This window comes from Chrysochloris asiatica, unplaced genomic scaffold (assembly GCF_000296735.1).
Source record: "Chrysochloris asiatica unplaced genomic scaffold, ChrAsi1.0 scaffold00060, whole genome shotgun sequence".
Lineage (NCBI taxonomy): Eukaryota > Metazoa > Chordata > Mammalia > Afrosoricida > Chrysochloridae > Chrysochloris > Chrysochloris asiatica.
The window spans coordinates 4,280,195-4,290,630 of record NW_006408578.1 but is presented as its reverse complement, the minus strand read 5'-3'; the positions used below and the strand labels follow the sequence as shown (position 1 = coordinate 4,290,630).

Below are 10,436 nucleotides of genomic sequence, written 5' to 3'. Positions count from 1 at the left end.
AGAGAGAGAGAGAGAGAGAGCTTTGGTAGTGTAGTGGTTATAAGTCAGGCTGCTAAACTCAAGGTCAGCAGTTTGAAAGTACCAGCTGTTCCCCAGGAGAAAGATGAGGTTTTCTGCTCCCGTAAAGATATACAGCTTCAGAAACCGTATCAGTATGAGTCGGAACCGACTCCATGGCACACCACCATTCATAGATAGATAGATAGATAGATAGACAGACAGACAGACAGACAGATAGATATGAGTCCTGGTGTGGCACTGCTGGACTGCAAGGTTTGAGCCAAAAGGTTGGCAATTCAAACCCACCAGTCGCTCCTCAGAAACCTTATACAGGATCACTATGAGTCAGAACTGACTCGATGGCCCTTAACAAATACATAAATGTCTCTGTTATTACCCAGACCCACTGTGTTTGTGTTGCCCAATCCTGGAACTTCATGTGGACACACAAGGGTGTCATTCCCTCCTTTGGCTCCATTCACGGATTCTTCTGCAGCTCAGACCCTACCTACTGTGTGCTCTCCCCCATTCCACAGTAGCCTAGCAAGTTCATACCTCTGCTATAGGGTTTCTTTTGCCGTGACTAAATTACGCGTTTGGCAACATTTGTCATCCCAAGGTCTAATAAGGCTCTGATGGTGATGGGTGGGGACAAGAAGAAGAGCAGCTATTGTTCTTTGCAGGGGAGACCAGCACCCTCGCCTCTCCCCAAACATGAGCCTCTTTATGTCTAACTGGCTGGGCAAACGTGGCGTGAAGCAAGCTCTAGTCTTGTGGGAGGAGGGGCGTGCAGAGGCCATGGCCCAAGTTTAGAAGACCCCAGGAAAGAAAGGGTTCCTGTGAAGAGAAGAGCCCAGGCTGGGCTTTAGTTCTCCTGCCTAGAGGGCATGGGGGAAGGGGGCACTGGAGGAAGGAGGAGGGTCAGCTTGCTGTGACGTGAGGCCGATGCCCTTCCTGGGGTTGAAATTGAGGAACTGTGAGAGGCGTTGCTGGTGAGAGTCAGTCCTCTCAGAACACAGGATGGAACAAGAACTCCAGCTGTTGGCTCAGTCTCATGTGTCTACAAGTGCTGGGGAAATTAATGACCCAAGAAGGATATGATATGGTCCAAAAACTTTTCCTGGATTTTTTCCGTAGGCGGCTGAGCCAGAGGCCGACTGCAGAGGAATTGGAGCAGAGGAACATTTTGAAACGTAAGTGACGAACCCCATAATGATCACTGACACTCTGTGGTGGCTTTAGATTGTTATTTAACTGCAGGTCACCAGTAGAATTCTCATGGCTAGGATTGTTTGGGAACTGTTTTAATTGTTAAGACTACACCCTTACCTATTGCAACATCCAAGAAACAGCCCATCAAAAAAACAAATTACCAATCCATTACCACTGAGTCGATACTAACTCATAGCGACCCTATGCTGTTGTGGTTAAGTGCTGTCCAGTCAGTTCCAACTCATAGCGACCCTGTGTATAGTTTCTGAGGAGCAGCTGGTGGGTTTGAATCACCAAACTAGCAGTTGGTTAGCAGTCCAGTGCTTATTCTACAGCGCCATACCAGCAACCCTGTGGGATGGAATAAAACTGCTCCATAGGGTTTCCAAGGAGGCAATCTCTGTAATGTTTCCAGACGCTGACTGCCACCACATTTATCTTCCATAAAGAGGCTGGTGGGGTCAGACCTTTTGGTTAGAGCCAAGCACTTAACCTTTGTGCTACCAGGACTCCTTAAACATCTGTTTTGTTGTTAAGTACCATAGAGTCGGTTCAAACACAAAACTACTATATTTAGTGTTTCCAAGGAGCGGCTGGTAGGTTTGAACCACTGACTTTCAGGTTAGCAGTTCAGTGCTTATCCTATAGTGCCAGGACTCCTTAGAGAAGGCAAATCCTAATCCACTTTGCTCATTAGAACCTCAAAGACTGCAGTCAGAATCTATCCTTAGTTAACTTGAAAATTAGGGAGAATCATAAAAATTAGAACTTACTAATAAATGATTATGAAGAACATTAGGGCCAACTTTGTACCAAAATTGGCTTAAATCTTAAGGGTTGGTGGTTAAAATATATTAATTGCTGGCACAGTTTCTCCCCACTCTTGGAGAGTAGATGGTTCTTATGAAACCTTTCATGAGCTGAAATGATGAAGCAGTTACCATTATTTTATATGGGAAAATGTTTTTAATGTTCCCAGACACAAAAAGTAACCTATTGAATCATAACAAATAACACATAAAACTTAAAATAACATTGTTGTTGTTAAATGCTATTCACTCAGTTCCAACTCACAGCCATCCTATATAGGATGTTTCAAGGAACAGCTGGTGAGTTTGGACCACCAGCCTTGCAGTTCAAACGGACCTGGGCATTGAGTGCTTATCCTACAGCACCACATCAGGACTCAAATAACACTAACGTATAGTAAAAGTAGGAATGGCATGTTATATAACCTATCTGATGTATGTATGAGGGGCCTTCAAAAAGGTCATGGGAAAATGGAATAGAAAGATACTGGAATTTTTCCAGAAGTTTTTTTGCAAGTCCCTTGTGCAGTACAGTCCTCTGGGAGAAGCGTGGTGTTGCCCCTCTCCCAGTTTGGGGTGAACTCTGACTCGTTAACATCTTGCTGCTGGATGCCAGCTTTACTTTTCTTCTGGTTTCTTTTGGTTAGGGGAAACAGATATAATATAGGTCGCTCATAAAAGTTAAGTGGCGTAAAGGCAACGTTCCAAAAAGCAGGGGATACCAGTACACCATTGTTCACAGGATTAGTATCCCAAAAGATGAACACCACTCAGATGTCCATCAACAGGTGAATGGACACACAAAGTGTGGTCTATGCACACAATGGACTATCACTCAGTCATACAGAGATACAAAGTTCTGATACATGCTGTGACACGGAGGCTTAGTGAAATAAGGCAGACACAAAAGGACAAATTTTGTATGAGCTTGTGTATATGAAGTATCTAGAATAGGCAAATATATATAGACAAAAGGTTATTAGTAGCTACCAGGTGCTGGGGAGAGGAGTCCTGGTGTAGCACTGTAGAACAAGCACTGAACTGGTAACCATAAGGTTGGCGGTTCAAGCCCACCAGTTGCTCCTTGGAAACCCTTATGTTGTTATTAAGTGTGTTGTCGAGTTGATTCTGACTCATAGAAACCCTGTTTTGAACTGCCAACCTTGTGGTCCAGTGCTTATCCTACAGTGCCACACCAGGACAGGGTCACTAAGAGTCAGAATTGACTCAATGATGCTTACCAATAACAGCAGGGGCTGGGTCAGGGGTATTGGGCTTCTCTTTGGAGTGATGAGAAACATCTGGAAATAATAGATATATATGTTTGCACCTGGGACTGGAAAACTTGACTTTGCTTTGCAGCTTGCTGCTGCCGATAAAAGCCCCTCAAACATTGAATTAAAGTCTAGGACAGCATTTCCAAAAGAAAGTTCCTATCTATAAGAACTTCCACAGCTGGGCAGTGGTGGGCGTGCTGAGACACTCATCCAAAAAATGCACCCTCTACCACAGTGGCCACGGGACAAGAACAGATAGACAAGCTCCTTGTTTGGTTGAGGGCACAGAGATGGCTCAGAGACAATTCAATGCGTGCTCAAAGAAAAAAATGAAGACACAGTGCTAAAATAAAACCATCTCAAGGACACCAGTGTGTCTTCATCGAGTGGAAGATCTTAAATAATTAGAAATTAAAGCCATTCATCCCACAGCTGCTCAATCTTTCACCAAGATTCCTCAAGAGAATCAAAAGAGAAGGCATTTTAGTTGAATTCATGATCTGTCTCTCGCTCCCTCACACTCTCGCTCACTCTCTCATAGTCTCACACACACATTCACATGCAGACTCTGTCTCTCGGTCTCTCCCTCACATACACCCTTCTAATTTTTCTCCAGAAAAAAAAAAAAAAAAAAAACGAACATACTATATAGAGTTTGACGGCAATGCTATGTTTGCAATACACATAGGTAAATCAATCTTGTGAAACCATCCGTTTGAGTGTTTGGTAATTTCCACTTAGACCAAACTGAAACATTCTTAGATTTTACCTTTCTACCCTTCCTCATTGTGGTCTTGTGACTTGGTCAGTATTGAGTGGTTTGCTAACGGAGCTCTGTTGAGTCCCACCCCCATGTTTCCAGAGCTGTCATCAGCTTTCTTTTTACCTTTATCAACGGCTGGTTACTCCTCCACACCGACCATTACTTCCCCACTTCTCACTGGATGTTATTTTCAGACTGACCTTCCTCAGTTGAGTTGACCTCTAGACACTAGGAATTTATATATACTTTTATTCTAACCCCTTAAAACTTCTAAGTTTCAAAACTAAACAAAAACATCAGTTGTTATTGAGTTGACTTGAACTCCTGGCAGTCCCATGTATGTCAGAGTAGAACTGGGCTCCACATTCCATTGACTTTTCTTCCTAAGCACCTCTGGAGAGACTTGAACCGTCAACATTTTGGTTAACAGTTGAGTTGAGCATTAGCTATTTGAACTCCTTTCTAAATTTAAAATACCACAAAACAGAATTAGGATGTTTAATGGGAGCATTCAATCTGTATGATAATGTCTTTCTGTACCCATGTGATACCTGATCCCCGATAAAGGAAAACAGAGACAGGTTGCCATTTAGTCCTAAAATCAGAAGTGAGGAAGACTCTCATCTTCTCTCACCTTCACTCGTGCATACATAGCTGGGACCTGTAGTCATCTGAGGGAATCTGTGGACAGCTTACATGTAAGACCACTGTACTGTGCCTTTGACTAGACTTCAGAACTGAAGGGAGCTATGCACTTCTGGGGAACTTTTTCAGGCTTCAGAAAATAGTGCTCATTTAAGCAGGGGTGAGGTTTTTGAATAGCCCAGCTCACCTCAGGCTTCCTGAAGGTACTAGCTCCCACTTCAGACTTGTCGGGCACGGTGAGGAGACTGTCCCTCCGTGGACTGTTGCCATTGACATACAGGTGGCTTAGATCAGTGGACCAAATGGAGGCTACCTAAAACCAAGCCCACTGCCATGGAGTCCACTCTAACTCATAGTGACCTGAGATGATCATTTTTCACAGAAGACAGCCTCAGCCTCATCTTTCTCCCAAAGAGTGGTTGCTGGATTCAAACCGTTGACCTTGCAGTTAGCAGCTCAATGCCTAGTCCACAGTGCCACCGGGGCACTTAAAGTGAGGCTATAAAAGATTTATCCCTATTGTTCCCTTGGAATCATTTCCTTCCTTTTTTTTTTTGTCAACATAGTTATAAATTACTGATTAAGAAATAAAGTAGCTACATCAAATGTTGAGATATTAAAATTTTTCAAAGTATTTGAGCAACCTCAAACAAGACAATCATTTCATAGATTTGTCATAAAACATTTTCTAAAATGGATCGCTTCCCCCACCCCCAACCCCTGAAAGCCCCAGCAAGATAACAATACGTAAATTCTGAAATTTTGGTTTATTGTGATTGTTAACACGTACTCTTTAGTGGTATAAGGAAATAGCTTAAAATACTTAGCTCTAAAGCATGTTATCTGTGCTTTAAAGCCAATGAGGAAGTGAGAGCCAAGGGTATTACAAAGACGTCATGACCAGCAATGGAGCTGAGCTCTGGGTCTGCTGACCAGCCCCTGGCTCCCTTTGAGCACACAATGATCCCTCTGAGGGGTGCCCCTAACGATGACCTCATGAGCTATTCTGGCCTTGCCCCAGTTGCCTAATGGGGTTGTATTGGTAGCCTCTGCCTGAGAATTCATGACACTGGGTTGGTAACTCGCTTTGAACTAAAGGTATAGGTTTTTACAGGTGCTATTTGTGACCCTGCCCTCAAAGGGACATAAGAACCTACTTACATAGGATATACAGGCTTCCATACCGTATCCCAGACTGCATCATTTGGGGCTCAGAACTGGCCTGTAGAGTAGAGGGAGTCGGGAGTCCAGAGCCCATAGCCAGCACTCAGGAGAAGGCCCAGCCCTGAGAAGAAGGCAGTGTGGGAAGCAGCAGAGTGTTCTAGTGAGAAAGAAGAGGTGGATACGCCACGTAACAGTGACCAGCCTGGGCTTTTTTTGTCCTCATTTGGAAACCGAGAGTGGTAGGCTAGTGGGTGGCTAGCTCCTGGGGACCCTCATAGTCTAATTCTTTACATTTGAACTTTTTACACATTTTACGTTTCCTGGGCACTCACCTTCCAGACTAGATGTTTCCCTCCATTCCTCCTCCAACCTGCAAATATGTCTGGGATCGCCCTTCTTCCCTGACTTGCTGTCTGGCTCCCCATTCTTAGTTTATCTCTGATATGTGAATTCATAGTAAGGTATTAATGGCTCACTAGTGTAACTGGTTTTTATTCAAGTTAAATTTGCATTTTAAAGAAAGAATCTAGAATCTTCCAATCCAAATAAAGGTGATTCCAGGCACCATGTGGGACCCTTTGGTGGCCCCATAGCCATCACATGGTGTGGCATTTCCTAGGCTGCCTCCATACAAGGCCCTGATCTCCAAAGGTCACGGCAGCCATACTGTCCGTGCCCATGGGGTCTTGTTCTACTTGGAACCCCCGTCATTTGTTCTAATGGGAATTGCTGGCTGGGTTCTAGTTGCCGCTGCTTGAGGGCAAGGAGGGACAGGATTTCTGTTTGAACGACCAGTTCCATACTAGGACAGCTCTGGTAGCATAGTGGTTACGAATCAGGCTGATAACCTCAGGGTCAGCAGTTCAAAACTACCAGCGGTTCTGTAGGAGAAAGATGAGGCTTTCTGCTCCTATAAAGATTTATAGCCTCGGAAACCCTGTACGGGGTCGCTATGAGTTGGAACCAACTCCACAGCACATAACCACCACCACCACTAACAACCTGCCTAAGTTACTGAGTAACACCAGTGATTTCAAAATAAGATTACTGTGTGGGGCATCTTTAGCAACTGGAGGTGATTGCTGACTTTGACACTAGCTGGTTTCTAAGATTACCTTCAGATTAAACAATACTAGGCTCATTCAATCTAGGATTCTATCCCAAAGCCTACAAGGAAAGCGCTCGCCAACCCAAGGCCATTCAGGAGACGTAGTATTTAAAATAAGCCCGGATTTCCTGCCCTTTACTGTTTCCACTCCCTTCCCCAGACTACTTACCTACGGGCTCAGTTAACTATCTGACTGCGTTATGCTGAGAACATTTAGGCTCTGAAGTCTACTCTCTTAAGACATTCCTTCAAAGTCTAAAATGCAGGCAGTTGTGCCCCACACCGTGACCTCACACATGCTCTGTGGACTTCTCGGAAGATTCAAAGAATTAATGCAGTCAGGGCTTGCTACAGGTGAGAGTTTTAAAGGTCCTTGCAATGCTGCCTGCCAGCCTTTCGTTGGTCTCTAACCAAAATCTGTTGCCGTCAAGTTGTCTCCGAGTCCTGATCACCCCATGTTGTCAGAGTAGATCTGTGCTCCGTAGAGTTTTCAGTGGCTGACTGTACAGAAATAGGTCACCAGGATTGGTCTCTTGAGGCATCTCTAGGTGGACTTGAACCATCAACCTTTTGGTTCGCTGCTGGGCACTGAATAAACTACAAACAGTACCACCAGAGCGCTGCCTTGCTCTGTCTCTGCAGTAAGAGGCAGGTACTTCCTGGAGCCGGTCTTCTGTTCTACTCCCACAATGCATCAGAAACCAGGCCACCTCACAATGGGCTTGAGCGAGGCCAGGTCTTGTCCGGTGAAGGGAGGCTCTCTTCCTCCCAGATGTCTGTGTCCCTGCTCACAGCATGACTACTTTTGTAAGACTTTACCCCTGGCCTGTCATCCTGTTTCTTACCCCCAGGCTTCTGCCTGGGGACTGAAAACCCCATGCAACATAAAGAAAATACAATGAAAAGGTCAATGTGCTCAGCTCAGTCTGGAAAGCAGAGGGGAAGGGGCAGGAGCTTTCTCTTCCCCTTTTCAAACTGAGGTGCTTGGCCTAGGGCCCCGCAAAGACTGAAAGGATGCACCTGTGTGTGTCACTGACCAGAATCCAAAGCGTCTTCCATCTTTCTTTCAGCTCGCAATGAACAAGAGGAACAAGAGGAGAAAAGAGAGATCAAAAGGAGACTCACTCGGAAGGTAAGCTTGTTCTCCAGGTTTGATGATGATGGCGAGAGGGGAGGCTGCCCACCCGCCCTCCTTGGTCCTCGTGGGCCTGCCTGGTCCTCTGGAAGCTGGGGTGGTAGCTTCAGGACACAGTGGTCAGCTCGACCTCATAACCCTCAGCTTTCAGTTTGCAGTTTTCTTTGTCACTTCATTGGGTAGCATCCACCTATCTCAAAAAATGGATTCAGAGGCATTTTATTTTCAATTACAATGTTCAGTTTAAAAATTCACTCTCACCCATCAAGCAAGTGGAAATTTTTTATCAATATCAATTGTCCAAATACACCATGGTTAGATGGACTTTGACCCTGGGAAAGTTTAAATGTTCATTGCCTCCCATGGTGCTATTTCTAACCTATTAATGGAGAACTATTGGACTTTATTGTTCTCAATCCAAATTGCAGGACTGAAGTAGGGGAATACCCAAAGTACTGATAAATGAAATGAAGATGATTAAAAAGCACCAGACCAAGTCAGGCACCTGGTGAAAAATACCTTCTTAAGTAAAAGTCATAAAGCTGGAATCTGTTCATATCTTTAGCCCTAAGCTAGATTTAAATTTTGGCAGTGCAGTGTCGATACAGACTCATTCTGTTTGAGTGGCCGCTTTAATGATGAGCTTCTTTGAGGCGATGATGTTGACAAGTTTAGTTCATCAATGAGACACAGGATAGAATACTGCATCCTGCCCAACAGCCAGCCGACACAGGGTCTACCTTGAGAGTAACATACTCAAATCTCAGACAGTGAGGAAACGTATTAAAGTTAAGTGCAAAAATGGTTGATGAGTGGATTTTTCTCCCTGGAAATATTATGCAAAGAAGAAATCCAGAAAATATACCAATTATGAAGGTGCTGATTTATATTTCTCAATACTTTCTGTACCTTAGAGCATCCCAAACATCCAGTGACAAGCCAATTGTCAACCCAATTACAACTTGAAAGGAATAAGATAAACAGGTGTCTGAAAGGTCACCTTGATGGTGACTAGGGAAAATCATGGTCATTATGTGTGTCATAGTGCAGATGTGCTCCACACAGTTTTCAATGGTGATCACCAGACCTTTCTCCCAAGATGCCTCTCGTTAAACTCAAACCTCCAACCTTTGGGTAGCAGCCACAAGTGCATGTTAACCATTTGCACACTCCAGGGGCTCCAAACAAGCACTAAATTACTTCACTTCAGCTAGTTCCTCTCACTACATCAAAGTCTGACTCCACATCCTCCAAGCCTCCTGTATTTGGGCACGAGGCAGGTCATGGTTTTTCCTGAGTCTACATAGTGAGAAGAACAGAGCAAGATGCATCCACTGACTTTCTCGTATCCTTGAAACAACGAAGGTGTGAAATGACCTCACATTAACCGTGCAGAGAGATGTAGACATTCAGAAAAAACATGTAAGTCCAATTCTCATGAAGTTTAGTTGGAGTGATTGCTGAGACTTAAACATTTTGCAGAACTTTATAGATTTCTTACTAAAAGCTAATAATAGGAAAAGGCTGAGACATTTATTTAATTCTTATCTCAAGACTGTAAAATTTCACAGAAAGAAACCCTACTAATTGTGTGAAGAAGGGAGGTCCTTCCTACACTTACCCACCCACTCCCACTGCCCCCAGCTAGCTCAGTGTTAGCTATAAAGCCTCTCTCTCCTTATGGCTACCTCTTCTTCCTCCCCCCAGGGAGACTGCTGTCATTTCAGCATCTGCCCTCCCACAGGGCTGGATGGGGGTTTAGAAATAATGAGCTCGCCTGAAGCGGGGATAACTGTACAGGGGAGAGGGACAAAAACCAGCACCCCCATCTGTGTTCGAGGAGAGAGATGCAGAACCTTGCAGGTTGAGGTCCACAGTGCTTCCTGACTCTGAGCATGTTGCTTACCGTCAAGCCTTTATCACACCCAGACCAGATGCCAAGGCAGGCGGGCAGCTGCTTCTCAGTTACTTACCCTCAGCCCAAGGATTTCCTCAATAAAGTTCTATTTAATGTTAATGCACTCATGAGAAAAATAAAAAATAAAGCACAGTAACTCATGCTGGTAGGAACAGACCAGTCATTTGCTTCCATCAGATTGAGACTAATCTAAAAATTTTTACTTTTTTTTTGTCTTTTGGAAAATGCCTGCCTCCCCATTCTTACAAAAAAATAAAAATAAAAATTGGTAGGTAGGTAGGTAGTAGATAAATAATTAGATGGATGGATGGATAGATAGATAGATAGATAGATAGATAGATAGATAGATAGATAGATAGGTAGATAGATAGATAGATAGGTAGGTAGGTAGGTAGGTAGGTAGGT

General features: G+C 44.1%; 1 protein-coding gene across 1 annotated transcript in view; it reads left to right on the top strand.

Moving 5' to 3' along the window:
* PHACTR1 (phosphatase and actin regulator 1) overlaps nucleotides 1-10,436 on the top strand; it is a 765,475-nt gene that overhangs the window by 743,450 nt on the left and 11,589 nt on the right. Inside the window, exons 11-12 of the mRNA XM_006864086.1 lie at nucleotides 1,138-1,193; nucleotides 8,049-8,110. Of these exons, the coding sequence (XP_006864148.1) occupies nucleotides 1,138-1,193; nucleotides 8,049-8,110 (118 nt within the window). The remainder of the gene's footprint in view (nucleotides 1-1,137; nucleotides 1,194-8,048; nucleotides 8,111-10,436) is intronic.